The 21,899-nt window shown below is 38.5% G+C and overlaps 1 protein-coding gene across 3 annotated transcripts in view; it reads left to right on the top strand.

The window, feature by feature from the left end:
* The window catches only part of slc12a5a (solute carrier family 12 member 5a), a 151,934-nt gene that overhangs the window by 85,017 nt on the left and 45,018 nt on the right, over positions 1-21,899 (top strand). For all 3 annotated transcript variants that reach the window (XM_028002909.1, XM_028002910.1, XM_028002911.1), the window contains exons 2-3: positions 17,490-17,590; positions 18,017-18,154. In XM_028002909.1, coding sequence (XP_027858710.1) covers positions 17,490-17,590; positions 18,017-18,154 — 239 coding nt within the window. The remainder of the gene's footprint in view (positions 1-17,489; positions 17,591-18,016; positions 18,155-21,899) is intronic.

A 21,899-nucleotide genomic window follows, 5' to 3' on the forward strand; every position in this document is an offset into this window, starting at 1 on the left:
ATCTACCTGAATATTTAACTTACTTACTGGGCATAACATGTTTCCCTCATGTTCACCTTGCATGTTTTTTTTCTTTTATTTCTTTTTTTTGCAGCCAATCTCTGTTCCCTTTGAAGGTCCAATAATTAGACCTCTGTTGATTTGGCTAATAATCTGTTGATTATTAGCCAAATCTATCTCTTTACCAGTTTCCCCAAATAATAATCTGTTATTATTATTATTATAACAGATTGTCTGTTTTTTTGTATTGCATTGGCATGATGCTGTTGCATTCTTTTCACAAGCAGGTTGCTTGGTGTGCAGCAGCATTTATCTGGGAGGTACTTGTTAAAGTAATATTGATCTTAAGTCCTAATACACAATGTTAGATTGAAATGAGATGAAGAGGGCTGGTCATTTCACATGTCAGTGGTTTTAATGATCATAGGGTATCATTAACATCACAGGCTAAACTCTAAATCACCCCAGTCCACATAGAGGATGCACCATATGCTCATGAGTCAATACACTAAGGAGCAGAAAACAGACTAGCAGACAGATAATTTGCAAAATAAGCTGGACAGATGCAAACCTAATAAACTAAATAGCCCCAGCAGCTGTACAACATTTGTCAAACTTTGAAACCAAAACAACAAAGCATTACATACCCCCGTTGTCTTATTGTTCAAGATTAAATTAAGAGTCCAACCGAGTTTTGAGTTATATAATGTTAGATCCTCCTATGATTTATCTCATCCTGCCTTTATTCCATGTCTAAGCTGAATGAATGGTTCTTGTAACTGCAAAGATTGCTTGCTAGATTGCAGCAGCAAGTTCTGGCTTTGCTTCAGTTCTGGAAACATTGACACAAACATTAACACAAAGTCCGCCAAGTCTCCCTGAATTGTTGTATCTCACTGCTAATGATGACCACAGATGTGAGACTGGCCATACTTTATTTCTTTTTTCCTTTGTCTGGGTGAAATGTAGCTTCTAATTGTGTATATGTTATCTTAATCTTTTATCTCTATTTTTGTCCAAAATGAGCAGAAGAGGTGGAAAAAAACCATTAAGCAGTAAGCCTAAGCTTGTTTCACCTCCTATTGAGACTGGAAAAATGAATGCCACCGGAGAGAGGATATTCAAAGTCATAACAGAGTGAGAGAGGCCTGCCTTTGTGTGTGCTGTCCCCTGCTGAGCTGCTGGGACACCTCACAGCTCCATATCTCAAACACGGCATCTTCTATTCACTGTAACTGTGGCTTGGGCGAAATTGACTGGTGCATTGTGTCTCAGAGGGCTGGATCCTGATAGCAGCACATGTCTGGTCTGAATGGATTCCCTTTGTTGATTCATCCATAGTTTCTATCTCTTTACCAGTTTCCCCAAGAGCTCATATCCTAAGTTCCATCTCTCCCTCTGCTTCAGCCATTTTTCTTCCACGACAAGAACACCGCCGTTAACCTTTCTTTTTTTATCTGTAGCCTATTTTCCTACTGAATTTTGGACCTTGAACCTTACTGTACTAAAGAAAGGCAGAGTCATGTTCCAGCAAAAATAAAGAAAAAAGATGGATAGACAGCTGGGAGTCCTCACTTGTCAGTGAAATGTATGACTATGCTCTATCCGAGCAGCTACAGTACTTACTGTATACTATATATCCCGCATATTGTAAAACATCCGGCCTCACTCATTTGTCTGTGTGAACAGGAGCAAGTGTCTTGGGGGATTTCCTCAGTCATGAATGAAGGGTTGTTCCTGTTCAGCAGTCCTGACCTCCCCTGGGCCTTACATGGGTGATATGAGACAGATAAGATGGATGGATGTGGTGATATAATGGTGTCAGCAGAAGGTCATTCGATAAAAACTTCTTACGACCACTTGACTGCTGTGTCAGAGAATGCACTCAGTCTGAAGTTGGGAGAGTTGAGTGGATGAGTAGAAACTGTCAAGAAAACTGGAATGGGGTTTGAGATCTATCCAGGTACACGCAGAAAAAGGTGCATGAAGGCCTGAAAGAAATAAAGCAATCTTGTGTTTTGATTTATAATGATTAAGTTGAACATGTATGAGTACAATTGGTAATATGTGTATGTGTATAAGTAATCACTGAATGATTCTGAAATGTATGATGATCTGTAATGATAACAACAAATAAGTATGGTTGATGAGTTATAATCTGAAAGAGATGTAAGTTTTAATGAATATAGAGCTGATATGATTTAAATGATTTCAATACTAAGTCGAATATGGTTGATAATGTTAACAAGACAAAGAGGGCAGTTATAGAAAAGAAGGAAGTTGGAACAATACAGTCAGCAGGATGGGTGAGGCCCGGCTGACAGGAAATGTCGCAAATAGGCAAAAGGAGGAACTTTTTGCTGGACTCAGTAAACAGGATGGGGGCCGGTACTTTCCACCGGAGAAGCAGCAGATGTTCAGGAAGTCACATAGACCAAACCCTCCACACACAAAGGCAGGAAGTTATGTAAACCAACACACACACACATGGGAGCCAAATGTATAAAAGAGCACTGAAACAAGGAGGTTCGTTCTTTGTCCGCGGCGCTGGAATGTAGTCGACACGGGGAAGCAGATTGAGGAAACAGCAAAGGACCGCACCCTGGAACCACGGGAGACTTGAGACTCCGCGCCGCCAAGAAGGGACAAGTTCCGGACGCCCAAGCCCGGGATTCGGCCGTCGGTCTTGCCTCAACCCAAATATATTGCAACAGACTTGGAGAAAAGACAAAGTTCCCGGAGGGATAAAGAGCTGGGTTTTTGAAGAATTTAAATCCGTTCTACTTTGCTACTATTCTAAGGAGGATTTTTCCGCATAAGGACAAGGATTCTGACCAAGGCTCTGGATGTTCCTGTTGCTAAAGATCCATCAGCAACTGGGTGTGAGTTGAATCTGCCCCCAAAAATCTATCTTAGAACATGCGACATAAGTTAGGGAAAGGAGACAGCATGGTATGGTTATACATGTGGATCTTATTATACTGCTCTCGAATTATATACAATTGATTATTGATTTGTATGTCACATATCCCTGCTTAAGCTTGCTTAATAAATTCATACTCTAAAATTCTAATGAGGTTGGTGGACATTGGAATTAATCGAGCCGTTTAATCATTTTTCAGTTCTTCTAATAAAGGTAAAACTAATGTACATGGTTCTAGTAAAGAGGAAGCTTCATAATTTCCTTTGGTGAGAGTAAAATAATGACCTAGGGACTTACATCCAAGTCACTAAATTTAATCTAGCCGGTTCCAAGAGCGAGTTATATTTTAGAAAGCGAGCTACCGTTAACAGAAGTGGTTATTGGAATTATACAGCTGTGAGGGCTACTCAGCTGATTGTTCCTTAACTGAAAAGGGTCGTAGCTTCTGGATTGAAGGTAGTTAGAGCTAGACGAATCGCTTTCGACACCAGTTTGAATAGATTATCTCTTATAGATCTCGTTTAGGGTAATACCCAGGTCTTAGAGATTTTCCGGACCTGTTAGACAGAGAACTGGTCAGTAGTCAGCCCCGGAGGGTTGTGATGAAGTGGGTGGGGCTAGCTATTGCAGGATAACGGACAAAACCAAAAGAACTAAAAATGCTTTCTGTTTTCTCTATGATAGTTTCTGTTTATTCAAGTTAGGAGTCATCAGTGGTTGGAACTGGTAAATATAAAGTTTGTTACACTAACCCTAAATAACTAATCATAGACATTAGTTCTGCTAATGCTGCTAAGCACTACACCAAAACTGTATTTAGCAGAAGCTAATGCTAAGGTGCTAAATTAATGATACCCACCATGTATCACAACATATTTTGTCCCCCTCAACAGAGTCCCAAGAGCTCTGAGGGGGACAAAAAATTTTATTACACATCTGCCTGTACAGTTGAACTTCAGGAAGTGATTCTTTGGAATAGACCTTTCCCTTGTGGTTTCAGTTTTAAAGTTGACAGCAGTAGTGCTTCAGTTTAAAAGTGTGGAGGATGGCGTATGGAGCACCATGAATCGAGAACATGATGAGAGGAAGCAGAATTGAAGCCTGAACAGTGTTCCCCTACTTCAAAATAAGAGCATGAATAAAATGTGTAATGACTTGAAGAATTCTTAACAGTCGACAAGCAAAAGTTTACAAAACTTTCAGGTACTGTATATTAGTACTGTAATATACAGTAGTACTGTATATTAGCGCTTTAGTATTTATCCAGAAAAAGCACAATTTAGGAGAATTGTTTTGAAGTTTGCAAAAAACACTAAGTGCTAAGTGAAAGATTATCTTCACTATTTGCTCTTTAGTGGAAGTGTGTCAACCACTCATAGTCATTCTCATATTTTATAGAGTAGAGCTCATGCACTTATATTACTGTACTTCTCCATGTCCTGCCCTTAGAGTGGCAAAACTGTAACATTGTTCTCTTTACTACTCATGGGATTGAGAATGTAAGTACAACTGACTGTCATTATAAATTAAAGGCTTCTGATCCCAACTTGAATTCTTAGAATTTGCTTAAAATAGACAAACTATGAAGAGCAAAATCTCACCAGAAGTTGGATTTGCTGACATTTCCTATCACTCATATGAGATCAAATTGTAAAAGCTACAGACTGGTAATACACACCGCTCTCTCATCAGTGACAATCTAAGCAATTCACATTCACAGTTCTGGCATAATGAACTTTAGTAATGATCTGATTATTTTGTGAATTAGTTTGACAAAAGCAAAATGGAATGTTTAACCTCAGTGATCTCTATTTTTTGTCATGTAAAAGAGTTCAATGTTGCTGTAAATGGCCTTAAAACAAAAAGAATAGCAGCATTACCATGTTAAGGTTACACACATATATTTTTTCTGATCATAAAATGTATCTACTTATCTGAAGAGATAAGGAAAGCAAAAAGTCTAAAAAAGATAAAAAGGTAAAAATCTAAGGGTTGGTTCATCTCTATACAAGTAAATATATCCAAATTTCATTGCTAGCGGCTAAAAATAATTTTAAAACAAAATGGCAGATAATTATACTGAAATCTCTTTTAAACACATCGCTGTTTTCTGTCCAACAAGCTGGCAGCTCATTGGGATTATCTCTAACCACAAAATCTGTAAACTGAACTAATTCTCTGCGCACATTAGTATCCCATCTGGACTCATAATAAACATAGCGCTCATGCAATTTAATCCATTAGGCTTTAGACAGAAAATAGGTTTATTGGGCTCAGATGAGTAAATATGCAACATCTCAAGGACTAAAAGTCAAACATTTTGGTGTTTTTTAAATTAAGATTAGTGTTTGATAAATGGCAAAACAATGTATTTTGGCTCAAAGAGCAAAATTATTGCCTGCACTAAGTAATAGTCATGTTGATGTTAAAAGTAGGCTTTCTACATAAAGGTGTGGTTATAAAAAGGGCACATATCAGTCATGCGGCGTGTGTGTTTGATGATGTGTGTTAAAGAAGGGGAGCGTGAAGAATGGCAAAGGAGTATCAGTCACTGTCGCCAAGCACTGCAGTCCCTGGCTCAGTTCCATACACACACCCCTACACGCACACCCCCGCGTACACGCCCACACACACACACACACACACACACACACACACACACACATGCACACACCCACACACACACATACACAGTGGTGCAGGATGCATAATTCATAGGTGTAATCAAAGGCAGACAAAGGCTTTAGTCTTTTGAGTCTATTGGCCCACCAGGAATCAGTTTATACACACAACCACTGTATCAATTTCACACAACAGGGCTGAAAGAGGGAAAATGAGAAGAATAAAATGAAAAGGTGGAGGTAGGAATCATTTTGCTCATCCTGTGTCCAGAGGCCCTTCCATTCAACTATCTCTTTTTAATTTACAGTTTTTAAAGTCATTCGTACTTGTCCAGAAGAGACAGCAGAGTGGAGATAAACTCCCGGCTTGTGCTGGTATCAACTTTTTCTGTTTTTTTTTTTTTTTAAATCTCTTCTCCCTTTTTTTCCACATTTTCTCACAATAAATCTCTGCTGTAAATGTTGTTGAAAGAGATCCAAAGCTGGCAGATGTTTTTTGGCTCATATCACTTAAATATTTTATAAAATGCAGATGAATAACACCCGTAAGCACTTCATTTAGCATTAATATTATAAAGTTAAAGCATTGAAGGTGTGCTGCTTGTGGACACACCTCTGTGGTCATGGGATTTTGTTTTGTTTGTCCTATTTTTATCTTTTCTTCCCTTTGTGTCTCTCTCAGGGCTAAGCTGTAAAAACCTCAGTTTTTAAAGCTTTCATCTCAGTCTAAATCCAAACCTATGTTCCATTATTTATTTATCTCCCACAGTCTAGAAATACCAACTAAGATCCACCCATCTTTCACAAGATTAGCCCTGGCCTTGCAGTGGGTTTCTGGGCAGAGCAGTGAAACACACAAATAAATGTGTCAAAATGAGCCCACAAGTGTGAAGGTTCGTGCACACCGATTCAGAAATACTAAACACTATCACTAAATGGGACTGGAAATGCACACAGCTGTCCAGGTAATGCACCTGTACCGAGGAACCTGATAAACCCATGAATGCTGTAGCCTTATCTGCTGGGGCCAGAAACTAGAAAACAGAGCAGTCTTTCAGTGTGTAGTTCTCTCCGTCTGCCTCATTTTTTTCTGTCCGTCTTCTGCAGCGTTTCAGTCTGTAGGCTCCCCTCCATTATGTTTCCAGTAGAAGCTGATAGACTGTAAACTCAGCTCATTATGAATGATCTTGTGCTCCCACTTCACGTCTTCGTGTGTCCTTTTCATTTCTTTTAAAATGTCAGACTTTTGCTGAGGCAAAGCAAGTAGAATCAGACAATGGCAAGTACCTAGCAAAATTGTCATATTTTGTCTGAATCAATACTTTGTAGAACCATCTTTTGGTCTCTACCAGCTTTGAACTTGTAGAAACTGGATTTTTTCTTTACAAAAATAGTCAGACAGAATGATTGTGCCTGTAAACATCAAACTTCATATCTTGACACAGAATCTAAATTAGATTTAGGTCTCGAAATGTATTCTGTAATTTCTACACATGCATCTGCTTTGATCTAAACCAGCCCTGGCTTTATGTTCAGTGTTATTGCCCCATAGGAAGATATATTTTCCCTAGGATAAAGCTAGGTAAGGAGTATAGGTACTTTTAAAAATGTGCCTGAACAGCACTTTGACACAACTGGCTGTTGGTGTTGTTGCTTTTTAATGATGTACTATAGCTGATGTTTTTGCTTTTAGTTCCTTGCAAATGAGTTTGACGTAGATTTATCCTCACCGTGCAGGCTGGGCTGTGACTTCTAGAATGGATGGTGGAGTGCGTCACTGATGTCATTTTGGTCTGTGTTACATAATCTGCCTCTTTTCATTATGAAGCAGTAAGATGTCGTGCAGTTGCCTGGCACATCAGCACTGAAGTTTTAATTGCAGTCTGCAGGAGAGTGTTTAGCTGCAACCTCGCCAGTTGGTCTGAATACTGGAAGACAGCAGCTTACATACTCCTGAGTGCTGCATTGTTTGGTTTTTAATGGGGTTAGAAGAGCAAGGTTTAAAGTCCAGCAGAACCACAAAACTGTCTGCAGGGTTTATGTTTTCCAGCAGGGATCAACCAAAGATTTCAATTTTATTAACCAGTAAGCCTTAAGTCAGCCATAAGCAAAAGAGTGAAAAGCCTTTGAAATTATGTTGGGATGTTAGAATCACCAGTGTATTGGACAAAAGCACACCCTGCAAAAGTATCTCGTAAATCACATTAACACATGAGCCATGCATGCTTGTAGTCACATCCAGACTAGCTAATTAAACATGATTTTTTTAGCAAGTGCAAGGAGGGCAAAATACATTTAGAAAGCCCACAAAGGCATTAAAATATCATGCAAAGAAGCAAACAACTCAGAACTGAACTGGAAACTTTTGTGCAAAAGTCAAAGTCTAAGAAACTTTTTTTTCTACTTTTGTGCATTTCTAAATATCTCTGTGCTACATCAAAGAAAACACCAAAGTTTTGCAGATTGTTTTCTAACAGTGGTCAAAAAAATTAAAAGTATTAATTGATAAATTGTTAACTCAACAAACTCGCCCCCTCATAGAATTAACACAATTATTTGTATTTGATTTTAAACAATGTGGGAAACCCCAGGTGATGATGTCATGGCTTTGGAGGCTTATGATAGGCTAATTTGAGTTCAGTAGAGGCACAACTGTGGATCTATTTTAAAAAACATGTTAAACACGCTACTTTTTTGTGTGACAATATAAACAAAAAATCACAGGTTTTTTGCACAACCTGTGTGCAGGTTGTGCAAAAAAGAGTTAGTCCATCACAAAAGCTATTTAAGCCTAAAGTAGCATCTCAGTGCTAAACATGTTGCATCAAGCACAGACATCCCCAATGCTGATGTCAGAAGTTATATGACTGACCAGAGGTTCCTGAAAACACTTGGATGGTGTAATAGCACCTTGCACCAATCTGATGGTTGAATGGCCTAAATAAGAGATTTAAAACAATAAGTATATTTGTTATTGAGCTCATATCTCTATTTATTCAATAATTCACCAGCAAAAAGAGGTTTTAAATTTAAAATGTTGCTTATTTTGTTGATAGTTTTTGATTGAAATGCAATTAATGAATTACAGACTGTCATCAATACATTTTTTATTGAGTTTATGCACATATTTAGTTTCATCTGTATTTATCCACAGCATTGTGTGTTGGCTTTTAAATTTCTTGGAGTAAAATACCTATTTATGGCTGGAATTGAGAGGTGAGAGGAAGTCCACAGAATACAGAAGTGGGAAGTAGAAGGTGTAGACGTGTGGAAGTGAGTCGACCACAGGGAATGTGATGTCACACCTGTGGGGTGAAGATCGGGCAGTGAAATAAATGAGGGAAAGTGCTGAGAGAGGTGAGCCGGAGAGGACGTGCCCTTCCTGTGTTCTCTTCTGGGCTTTTGGAAAAATTGTCTCCCGTCTTACTTGGAAGTTTAGGATATGTATGGAGGCAGAATATGACCACATGCAGGGGAGTGGCAGTACAGATTGGACAGACAAAATGTAATCATTTGTCCTTTGATTCTGACCTCTACCATTGACTAACAAGAACATTACAGACCTGGTGAAATGACGATCAGTCACACGTCCCCGTTTAATCACTTTAAACAACTCTACCATCTGGTTCACATGCTGGTGGTTGGATGCCTAACTTGCCAACTCATCCAGGACACCTTCATATCGTCTCTCATTTAGAGTCCACCGCTATCCAGAACATAATATAAATGTGACTTTCAGCAGCACTTCCATTACAAATGTGCGCAAATCCTTGTTAATATTCTGCTAATGTTGGGGAAAAAAAACACAACCACGACCTTATTAAAACACATCAGTGTCTTACATGGGATCTTGATTCCCCCACCATGCCATCAACCATTTTCTTACTGTGTTCATCCTACTTCAATTCGTTGCATTGGTTGCTAAAAAAGTCAAAGATAGCAGGTGTGAGGAACCTTTGCTCCTCAACCAATTACCCCACCAGGCATAATCCTCCCCAAACCCAATTCTCAATCACTCTCCCTAGCACTCTATTCTTTTTCCTCCATGCCGCTTTCACTCTCTCTTCTCTTCCCACGCAATTCCTTCTTTTTTTCATCTATTTCCTTCATCCCCGCAGCTCTGTGGCTCACCAATTACAGCAGCTAGCTGAAGTCGCTCCCGCAGGCGGTCGTATGCATGCAGGAGGCGTGCAGCTGACTGACAGGGCACAAAGTGTTCTCCCAAAGCTAGCCTACAACCTGAGGAAGTCTGATAGCCAGGCTCCACCGGGGCTCACTGTGGCTGGCTTTACATGGCTACACATTAGCTGCACCTCACGCCAGGCGGCCCGCCGCCTGCCTGTCACTTTTCTTTCTAAGTTAATGTCCATGGACAGGTGAACAGACACAGGTTCTTCGATTGAAAGTTTAAACACTCTACAGCACACAGTTGTTGGAGGAGAGGAACAAGCAATGACTAGAGTGAATTTTAAAGCAGAAAGTGGGAATGTGTGTAGGGAGGACATTTTACAAGACATCCTAGTTTATTTATTGTGAAGATTTTCACAGTTTCTAACCTCTTAAGTTGAATAATCAACTCAGAACCATCCACTAGGAGAGTTTACTGCCTCTAAAAGTATTGCAGCTAATGTACCGTGAGATACCAGCTCCAATGTCTAACACTAATGAAATCTTGTCCAGCTCATTCTAATTATGGCTTACCCCAATTTGTTTAATAATGACAATTATCAGCAAAAGTGATTGTTTTGTGTTGGTCTTACAGTGTTTGTAGGATATAGAAAGATGTGAGAATCTGAGCTGGAGTCAATTTTTTTCCCCAAATATATTTTTTAACAATCATTGTTTTTGGCATTTCTAAAACATTCTTTATCATGATTTTGAGAAACTTAATTCAGAGACACCAATCACTAACATTCAGAGCAGGGAGAGTCAACATGCTAAGACATGGTAATAGAAATCCCCGTCCGTCTATTGGCTCTCAGCCTATCGGATGCCACCAGTTTAAAACCCAATCAGGAAAGAGGACCTCGCTGGAAATTAAGAGCTGCAGAGAAGGGTCTGTGTCAAAGTCATACCCTGTGAGGCAATGCTGCATTAAATTCATTCTGCACCTGAAGCGCTCGACTGAATACTGGTTAGCATACAGGTTCGGCCCCACAGCACACACACAAAACTGGGTGGTTTCATGTAGATATTCATACTTACGTTGTTGACATAAAAACTGTAAATAAGAGAGCACAACACAAGGCAAAACGAAGAGAAATGAATAGAGAAAAAGTTAGAGAGAAAACAGAGTGAGTGAAATCGCATTAAAACAAGGCGGCTGTGTCTGATTTGCAGCTGGAGCAACAATCGATGGAAGGAGAGCAGAGCATAGCATATCTGCTTATGACAGTGTGTGGGCTGATGTAGTCATGTAACTGTACCCTCCTGCTATTTATTTCTTCTGTGCATTATGTCTGTGCTAAAAAGGTAAATCACATGTGAATGAAATGTTCAGGAAATAAAACCTCCCCTACATCATTATAAATAAATGGGGAATGTTGCGTAGGGAAAAGTAGGAGTGATGTTGAGAGAAGTTTCATCTCAAACCACATGCAAGATTGATCTCAAAATCCACCTGTTAAGGCATACCTATCCCACATGAGCACCCCATCCTAACTACCACTTCACTTTCATACATTTTGTGTATAATTTTTCACTAGGGGTCTGCCTTTCAGTAAGAAGGTTCCAGGTTCAAATCCCAACTTGGGATTTTTCTGCATGGAGTTTGAATGTTTTCCCTGCTACTGCAGTCCAAAAGCATTACAGTTAGGTTAATTGATCTCTCCAAATTGTCCTTTGGTAAGAGTGTTGCATTCCTTGTTCTTCCAGTTGACAAAGAGGCATTTACTTTCGAATGCCAGACTTGAATTAATGTAGTTGAACGATGAAGAGACAGCTGAATTAGTGAGTGAAATCCTGATCTACATGGATTTGCTGCTGTCACACAAAACACTGGAGGGAAACATCGCCAGAAAATCCAACTTCTTCTTGGTTTCAATAATTTATTTTCCTTTTAAATTCTACTGTCACTTAAAGTAGTGTAAACTCACTACACTGTGAAAAGGGATGTTGTGTGTGCAATTTCACACATGAAGTATCTATGAATACATTTTGGATACAAACTCTTACTATTTTCAGCAGCACAGCCGTAGTGTATGTTTTCATACAAGATAGCTGAAATCCAGCCGCTTGTTCCCAGGCTGAGATTAATTGGCCGCAGACGCTCCTCTGCTGCTGTACAGCACAGTTAACGAGGTGTGAGCCAATCACACGCACGTGCACCGACACATACACACGCACTTGTTTGAATGCATGTGCCAAACCAACAAGTGGCCCCAGTGCTTGTGTTGAGTCAGCTCCTCAAGAATAAGCATCACGTTCTTCGGCTCATCCTCTTGGGGTCAGTTCTCAGAGACAACGAGTGTGTGACACAGTGCAGGCAGGGTGAGACAGCAAAAGCTGTGAGTGTCGCCACCTCACCACTTCATAGGAACGATCAATAAAGCAAAGTCAAATAGTTCTCACCAAATTATTCTACATAGCTCCTTTTTGTCTGTTTTGCAGTTTGAGTTGCAAAACAGGCCTTCACCTGTTTCCCCTGACATTTTACTTCACACTAAAACATTTAAAGTGCTATTCCTTGAACTTTTTTGAATGTGTATTAGTGTAAATGGAGAGGGCAGAGAGGAGAATGTGGAATATGGATTCTACCCTGTTTACTCTGAAACCACTTACTCCAGAGGAGCTGCAGAAATCCCGTTCAGGAATAAGAATCTGTCAGCATGAATCATGCACTCCATAAAACTTCAATCCTTTATGGAAGAGTGGCAGGTTAAAATGTAACTTTTTGACCTTCATGAACACTGCAAATCACTTATATAATAACAAAATAAAATGCATAAAAATTTATGGTTGTAGTGCAACAAAATGTGAAAAAGTTCAAAGAATATTAATGTTTTTCAAGGCTTTATGTGTTCAAAAGATAAAGGTTTTACCCACTTAGTTGAAGTTATTCAGGTAGTTATCACATATTGTGTTAGTGTATAGTTATTTTATTACCTGAAGGTACTAACTTGGATCACAATTTGATGATCTTAAATCCTTCTTTCTTTTCTTTATGTATAAATAAGTAGAAGGTCAAAAAGCTGCGTCACACACAGGTGTTGGCTAAACCTTTCAAAATTGTGTAAATGTTCAACATGATGAACTTTGGCAACATTTATAAAATGACTCTTCCCAATAAAGAACAGTTTCAAACTGAGTTGATTTTAAGTCTGCGTTAAAAATAATTTGTACTTAGATTGCTAACTAAAAGATAGAACATCCTAAAGAGCCACTCTGGTTTTAAAACAGTCCTTATGGACTGGTCAAGCTAAGCTCAACCATGGTCTGGGATTAAATACTGTACAAATAAAATCACTATTGTGAATATTTCTACTGTGGGGGGCAGCTGCCTGTTGGTGCCCAGGTAAATGAATGGTTCTCCTTGATTGGCTGATTTAAGAATGCTAGCCAATAGTGTCAAGTACATTACAGCTTATTTCAGCTTTCCAGGCTGCCTTTTTTTTTCAAGTATTTTGATAATGCTCTATGAAAAAATCTACTAAAAGGAAAATGCCTGTTACTGGCAATAGACATTTGATAATGGCAGTGAAAGCAACACAGGGTGTTTGAAGGCAACATTTTACTGTTGACTTCTAGAATGATTTGAGTTGCTTGTGATTTAAGATGACATAAAAGGACTCAACAACTGAAAACCAGATGATAAATCAGAGTTAGTGTTGACATCCACTGCATGCAGACCTCACAGGATTATTTCCAGGTTTAAAAGTCAAGGTTTGAAAATTTACATCTGATAGAAGCACATTCCTCTGCAAATGCGATTTTTAATCGTGCAGCTGAAATAAGATAGTTTAAAACTAAAGCTTTAATTATCTGTAACAATATGGATAGTAATACTGATTATTACAAAACTTAATAAAACACAATCTAATTCAAGACTTATTTTGGGGATGATATAATATTTACATAAAAGATTGATGGGCACGTAGATCACACACACAATCCCAGAAAGGAAAATTCTTTCATTTTGTTGATGGAATGACAGTAAGCTCTGCTTAAGCCTCTGTGCACTAAGCACCAACTATTAAAAAAATCTCTGAAGTGAAACTTTGGTCATTTCATGATGGATTTCCGAAGACAGAGAGACACTCATTGAGTGGTGAAGCTCTGAATTTCAACCATAAATAGAGGCTTTGATAGCGAGGAGCCATTGTTGTAGAGATCCCATCAGACTGAGAAGGGATAAGTTGCTTTGGGGCAAAACTATTCTCAGAACTGCCCAAAAAAGAAGGAATCAATTTTTTCCCCATTCATCCATCTATCCATCCGTTTGTCCATCTGTCCGTCCATCCGTCCGTCCATCCATCCGTCCGTCCGTCCATCCATCTGTCCGTCCATCCATCCATCCATCCATTCATCCAGCCATCCATCACCATTTATAGATGTGATTTACAAATGATGGAAATGGAGGGTAAAATAATGGAATAATCCACATGCTTTCTCAGCCCTTGGCAGGACACTTTAGTCTCCCTTTTACCAGCCATGTTTATTTTAATCTGCAGGTCAGAGTGAGCTCAACCTTAAATGTTGCAGGAGCGTTTACATTTTACAGCCAGACAGCAGTGTGGCTCTACCGTCCCTCTGTGGCTCCCCATTTCATCCCAAGCCTTTATCGCTCTCCCTTTCCCAGCTCACTCTCTCACCATCTATCTGTGTGTCCCTCCAGCTTTTCATCTGCATTCTTCCTCTTTCACCTCCTTCACCCCACTGCCACCTTTTTAATTCTCTCGCCTCTCCGCTCTTTGAAGTATCCTTCAACACTGCCCCCTTTTCTCTGTGCCCTTTGTCTGAGTGGCCCTATTGCGTTGTCTCTGTACAACGGCATGCCGTCTGTTAGCGCTGCTCCGACATCATGGCTGCAGCGTCCTGGCTATAAATAACTCAGTCTCACAGTGTTCAGTCCAAGACAAGACCGAGAGCCAGAGGGAGAGCAATCTGCTGTCTCCCTCAAGTTATGCTGGAAGGTGCAAATGAGACAGTTGACACTGTGCAACCTTCACGACCAAGACCTTTGTCATTTGTGGTGCACAAAGTGCTTCTGTATTTAGACATTCTACTTAGACTAGTTGTAATACAGCAGTTTTTATGAGATTTCTATTCATCCTCAGCACCTGTGGTGCTTTCTGAAGGTTTGATTGATGACAGGGCTCAGTGTTGTCACAGTTCATACTTAGCAGTTCAGTTCATACAGGTAAAGATTTTATGATGTTCATAGTTAACCACCTTAAAATTAACACTAACCTCATTTATTCATCAAATTTTTATTAAAAGTTTTTTTTTTAAAAAGCATAAACTTGTTAACACACCATCTGTGTCATTAGACAGCATCTGCAACCTGGCCTATTGCTGTTTATTTACAGCTGCTTGATTCTCTTCTGTTCCATATAAAGTGTATTTTAATATGGCCAGATGGTTAAGAAAGTTCTCCAAGAAAATTTGACTTTTTTTTTCTCTCCTTTTACATTTTGGTCTAACTCTAACTTTTATACAATGTACATGATGTTCCTTTAACAAAAAGTAAAAAGTCAAATAAATTAATTTGGAAGCACATGCAAAAATGTGTGCATTTTCTGTTTAAATTCTGAGAAAGCAAAATTTGTCTGAAATTGTGTTTAAAAAGAAAAAAAAGAGGTACAGTACAAGTCAGTTTTGATTTTTAGGGCTAAAGCGTTTGGTTAATATTTTGTTTTGAAGAGCCGTACTGTACGTTCTCAATAATGGGTTTTTTTGGTACCTCTTTTCTCCATATAGAATATCTCTTCTTAGTGCACTGTTTAATGTGATCAGGAAGTTATCACATTAACTTTTAAGAAGGATAGTTGAACATCCCAGGATCATACTAGATGCTTCTTGGTAACTACAGAAAGTGTGTGTTTTCTCTGGAAGCTGCTAAAGGACATTTAACTAAGTATGGGTGAAGATCTACCTTTAGATTAAGCTAAACGTGTTTGGTGAAATATAATTTCACACCTAAAAGAACTGTTAAAAGTTCTTTTAGGTGTGAAATTGTGGTAACAAATTTATCAAATTTGTCAAATTTGTTACCAATAAGTAAAATGTATATGTGGATGCAAGCTTCTGTTGCCATTGTATGTTAGATTGGAGTCTTTATAACTACTTATACCAATTATACTAGTTACACCATTTTACAACGGTAATCTGCAACCACAGCAGTCTACTTTCTGAAAGTGGTCTGCTATGGTTGCCCGCCAAAACAAACAGCCCAATGTTTCACATCATTGCTTTAACAATGATCATCTATTGTGCCAGGATTGTTATGCATTTTAATATTATTTCTGATTAATTGCTGCTGGTTGTACCACATGTAATCTTTCAAACAGAGGGCACTATGCTGTGAAATAAAAAGGTTCAGTAACTATGTGATGGAAAATCTGTCCTGGCTGTACCTCACCTGTAAACGTGTGACTGCTGGGATAAGCTGCAGCCTGACACAAGCTTGAACATGAGCAATCTGTTTTGGAAAACAATGATTTGGCAAACATTTCCAAATAAATATTAAATTAATTTATGCCAGGAAAATTTACAAGTCTTTTGTTTTATTCGTTTTTTAAATAATCTGACATTCATCAGAAACTGAGCTGACCTCTTTCAAGTCATTTTACATCTATGAGTGCCACACAGTGACATACAAAACAAAGGTACCTACTGTGTTAAAATTGGTGCCTAATTAAAGAGATAATAAAGCCTGTGCAATTCCAGCAAAATAAACATCTACCTCAATTAAGTCTACCAATAAATACCTGTAACTAACAAATGAAAGCAAGAGCTAAGGTTGTAAAGGAAACAACTAAGCATCAGGTGAGTTATATAGTAGTGTGGGAGAACTGGTGTTATCAAGGCCATTGATTGTGTCTATGATATCATGGATTGAAAATCACAAATGGTAAATGTCATCATAGCACTTTATCAAATTTGTTGCGTTTTACACAACAATCAGTCATTCATCCATTCATACACACATTCACTGATGGTGGTATGCTACAGCTGCCTCTGGGGCAGACTGACAGAAGCAAAGCTGCTGCACATTCTGAGCCACTGGGCCCTTTGACCACCACCAGTGAGCAAGGCGGGGGGAGTGTCTTCCCCAACGACAGAGCGAAGGTTCAAATAGGCAACCCACTAATTACAGGGAGCCAGTTATAACCTTCCGTCGCTTAATTTTGAGACTTTTTTGCTTTGTTTTCAAACCTGCTCTCGGTTTAGGCATGGGAAGTTGTGGACAGATGCTACTACATCGAGCCTTGATGCCTTAAGCTAGCTGTCACCCAAAATAACATCACTGCTTTGTCCTCTCAGGGTTTTGTTGACAAAGAAGCTGGAAAGGATTCCTTGTGATGTTTCAGTGGTAATCGTTTTTAGATTAGGGACAGTCTTGTTTTTAGTGTAGCATGAGGCGGATTGAGATTTTCTAGTCTTGGACATATGGGATATATAGCACCGCACATATTGCGATTGCACAGTCCATTAGCTTTCATTCTGTTTCTTTGCCTCTCTGACAGAGATGACAAGCCTCCCGTCCTTTCTTGGCTAACATCCTGTACTTTTAAACCTTATGTGTGTCTTTCTACACTTAAACAAAAAAAAGTAATCTCCTTTAAAGTATGTGTTATTTTGAAAGTTACAGTTTCCCCGAAAAAGGCTTAATGTAACTTGAAGAAACGGGCTTTTCATCAGCCTTCCTGTAGGTTAGCTCATTTTTTGTCTGTTCTATTGCAGTACAGTCTAAAAGGATTTTGTATATGTCTTACTTCTCTCAGGTGACAGTAACCCAAAAGAGAGCAGCCCCTTCATCAACAGCAGTGAAGCTGCCGCTGAGAAGAACCAGCAATATGATGGCAAGAACATGGCCTTGTTTGAGGTAAAATCTTCTCTGTGCAGACACACCCCTACACTCAAAAGTGTAATACACATGTTCAGCATTGAATCTTGGATGCAGGGTTTACTCATTCTCACTATTTAGTTTTTGAAAAGGGCCCCTGACATTTATTAATGAGGGTAGTTATTGTGTGAAGGGCATATGGGAACCTTGTGTTAATACAAGTGACTCTTACACTGCTACAGGAAAGAGCCCAAACAATGCAGTTTACCACAGCCTTGCACAAATGTATTTACAATCTGCTCTCAATGGGATTCTGGATCTAATAAGGAACGTGGTGTGAGTTCTTTGTCTTGCTCTTGGAAAGATGACTCAGGAATCAATCAAGTCAGCAGTTACATACCATTGATTAATAGAATCTTCACACCACTGCTAACTAATGGTATCCATGTATTGGTGTCTCTACAGGAGGAGATGGACACCAGTCCTATGGTGTCATCTCTTCTCAGCAGCCTGGCCAACTACTCCAACCTTCCCCAAGGCTGCAAGGAGCACGAGGAGGCTGAGAACAACGAGGCAGAGTCAGCGCGCAAGAAACCCGTCAAGGTACCCTCCGTAAATGTGATCTTAGACTGCAGATATTCAGCAAGTGGTGGAGATTAAACATCAATCCTAACAGTCATAAGATCAAAACTATTTCCCTTTAGTATTGAGTAAATCAGAAAACATTTCTCTGTCACTGGGCCTTCAGTAACTAATCTTTTGGCTGATTAGATGTTGAGCCCCCATAGATTGCAATAGCAACATCTGTTGCCATGTGGTTAAATTTAACAACTGCAGTTTAAGTTGCTAGATAAATTAATTTGGGTTTTGATAGAAAGGTGTGTGAACCAAATGTGAAGTTTGTTGTATTGGGGGCTGCATTGCCATATGCTGAAAATAGCAATTATGGGCACAGGAGTATCAGAACTTGACCAAGGAGCAACAGCACCAGGCAGCTTCATCTGATAATTCACATATTGTTTACTATCATGTAGATAATCACTTATTTGGTAAACACATGCCACTGGGATGCAGAAGAAAAAGAATGCAAGTCTGTGGGGGCAGTGTGATACTTTGGGCAATATTCTTCTTGGAACCTTTGGGTCCTGTCATTCCTGTGGATGTTACTTTGACATGTGCTAACAACATGAGCATTGTTGAAGGTCATGTTCATTGGTGGTGAAGATTCCCAGTCAATCATAAGGTAACTTGACTTCTAATCTTTTTTGACCTTTTACCTTCCATCTAAAAAGGTGTCTTTATTTCTGATAATGGGCTAAGAATGTTTTTTTCCCCCAAGTAACATTAACCTGGGTAGCAAAAGCTTGTTTTTCAATACACTGTCTGATCCCATTAGCTCAGTACATCCTGGTCTGACGATTATCCACTGATAATCGGTAGACTTGGGCCACAGTTAAGTCTAGAAGAAGACTAAAAGGCTGCGCTTATGAGACCAAAAATAACCTTCATCTATTGCTATTCAGTGCTATTAAGGTTTGATCCTCATTTAGCCACTGTTGTCACTTGAGACCTTGCAGACGCTGCCCTTCACTGCTTCGCTATGATTCTATTGTGATCAGTTTATGGGCATACTGAACCACATCCTCTGGACCTTTTTCCACCAGTGCTGGAGCAATTTCTGAGCTGTCAAATGATCCTAACAAGGCTACTGTCAGAGTTTCTGAAGTTCCTACTTTTAACCATTTTTTTCTCCTTCTAGCGCATTAATTTCAAGGGCAGTGAGTTCACTTTCTCCCTAATAAATCCTGTCCATTACCGGGAGCCATGATAATGAGAAAATCAATGTTTTTTCACTGAATTTGTCTCTGGTCAGAACGTTATGGCCATGTAATGCATAATCAGTAAAAATTAGAAATCGTTGTAGTGTGATGTAGTGAAAACTATGATGCAGGAATGTGCACTAAAAAGACATTCCCATTTACTTTTTTAACCTTGGACACATTTAAAAAAAATCATCTTGCAGTTGCTCATTGCTTATTCTGAAGCTTATCAATAAAATAAAATGTCGCTGCATTGCCACCGTGATGAAGCATAGACTAATGATGCTATTATCTGCAATACAGATAATACGATTTCAATGATAGTTTAAGCTGTCTGCACAAAAGGCCAGGCTTTTGTTATGAAAAATTATGTCTCATAAAACAAATTACTAAAATCAACTTACACCAATCTACGTCTTTACTCGATATGAGTTTGTAGGCATCAATACATCACTTTCCAGTGCATTTAAATTTGCAGCAGTAATATTATTAATTGTGCTCAATAAATAAAATTACCTCCTCAGTCAAAAAGGGCTGTTATCTTTTTTTTTTTTTTTCCTGGATGGTGATTATGGGTTGCCAAATATAGATTTGTTCTCCAAATAAGTAGTCGTTATGAATCCCTATTAGAACAGTTTTCTACTACTTTTTGGAATACACTCACATTTTTACTGGAGATCCACTAAAAGTGTGGTCAATCATTCTCTGTTATTAAAGATCCCCTGTTTATGTTACTGAATTGCATCTTAAATGCCACTAGCTTATTAGTTTCTCTCACACCCTCCCTTGGTATTTTCTGCTGCTGGCGGTTGACGGTTGCCAGTAGAATGGAGTTCAACTTTCACAAATTTCCCTAGCACTTGATTGACACAGGTGCAGCAATATTATCAGTCCTGTGGGAAATTATAATTTTTGCCTCTCAGCAGCTTGTTATTTTGCATAGCTGAAATGATAAAAGATAATGCAGATAATGAAGGATATAAAAATAACTGGGGCAGACGGGCAGACAGTGACTTTCAGAAGTTTCTTTCTTCAGTCAGCTCATGTGATGTAAGACGACGTTAAGGCATTGAAAAGTCATAGCAGTGACAGGTTGACAGCTTTTTTATGACCTTTGACGCGTCTGTCATTCCAGGTGTCCAATCAGCTGGAGATTTTCTCTCACTTTTTGCTTTTGCCCATGTTTGTTCCTGTCACTTTTCCCCTCCTTTCTGTTCCGAGGCTTTGATTTACTTTGACACAGGTGTTCATTTTAGCATTTTCACCTTGGAGCAAATCAATGTTGTTGACCCAGGAGATCGGAGTTCCCGCATTATCAGAAACTCCCTCCAGATGAGTCCAGCAGATACAGCAGAACACAGGAAGAGTGAAATAACTATTACAGACTACTGAACTCAGGAGTAAATTGTTGGTATCCTGATTACTCAGATGTATAATGGGATAACAAAAATAAACCTTGAACATTTTTCTGAATATTTGTGTAGTCAGTGGATGGCATGAATGGTTTATTAATATTTTTTTACTGCAGCAACATTATTTAATTATGTTTTAATTACCCTCACACCTGAATAATATTGTTGTCTCATGTATTCACACCTTTACAAACAATTGCACCAAGACACATTTCCCCTGTGTCTTAAGACCTGAAGAGGAGTGATTATTCTGGTATGAGTGATTATTCTGATGCAATGACTGGTATTATCGAGAGATGTGACTGGAACCTGTTTTTTCCAAGTACTATTGTAAACATAAACTATGTAGTCCTACATTCCTCCTATGGCTTAAAAATATAACTTCACTATTAACTTCACACTATAACTACAGCTTCAAATGAGTTTTGACTTTTATGCTTTCAGTTAAGTAACAATCTTAGCTTTCAAAGTGATGTCCCTAAACACCTCAACTGCATTTATAAATTGCAGTTTCATTAAGCACAGTAAAATGTACATAATGTTCTGGTTTATCTTTGTCATTTTTATTTTAAAAAGATTGTATTATAAAAATTAATGTGAAAAAAAATTGATTGTGTGTGATTTGTTCGTTATTTCACTATAGCTATACATGTAAATATTTTAAAATTTAATTAAAAGGATATTTGAATAATCTCATTCATTGTTTCCAACTCAACTTCAACTAATAGAAATAAAATAAAAACATGGCAGAAAAATAAAGGGTGCTAAAGCTGCAATAGATTTTAAGATAAATTACTGAATAAAAAGGTTTAGAATTAAATTATGTTAAAAGTAGAGTCCAGTTTTTTTTGTTAATGAATTATGACCCTGTGATTCTCATATACATAAATATGGAAATTTCTTTAACATTTTGAACATTTAATCATAAACAAACTAAGTTTTCATCATTGAACGAACATAAAATATATCACTATTTCATTCAGTATTTTTATTCAATAAAACAAATGTTACAGTATTATTTCTGGTGTGTCCAGCCATCCACATAATTTTGCTTTTATGTATTCAAGCACTTTCAAGAGCTGTTGTTCCTGTGAGTATATTCAGTTTATATAACTA

The sequence above is a fragment of the Xiphophorus couchianus genome, chromosome 20, assembly GCF_001444195.1.
Source record: "Xiphophorus couchianus chromosome 20, X_couchianus-1.0, whole genome shotgun sequence".
Classification (NCBI taxonomy): domain Eukaryota; kingdom Metazoa; phylum Chordata; class Actinopteri; order Cyprinodontiformes; family Poeciliidae; genus Xiphophorus; species Xiphophorus couchianus.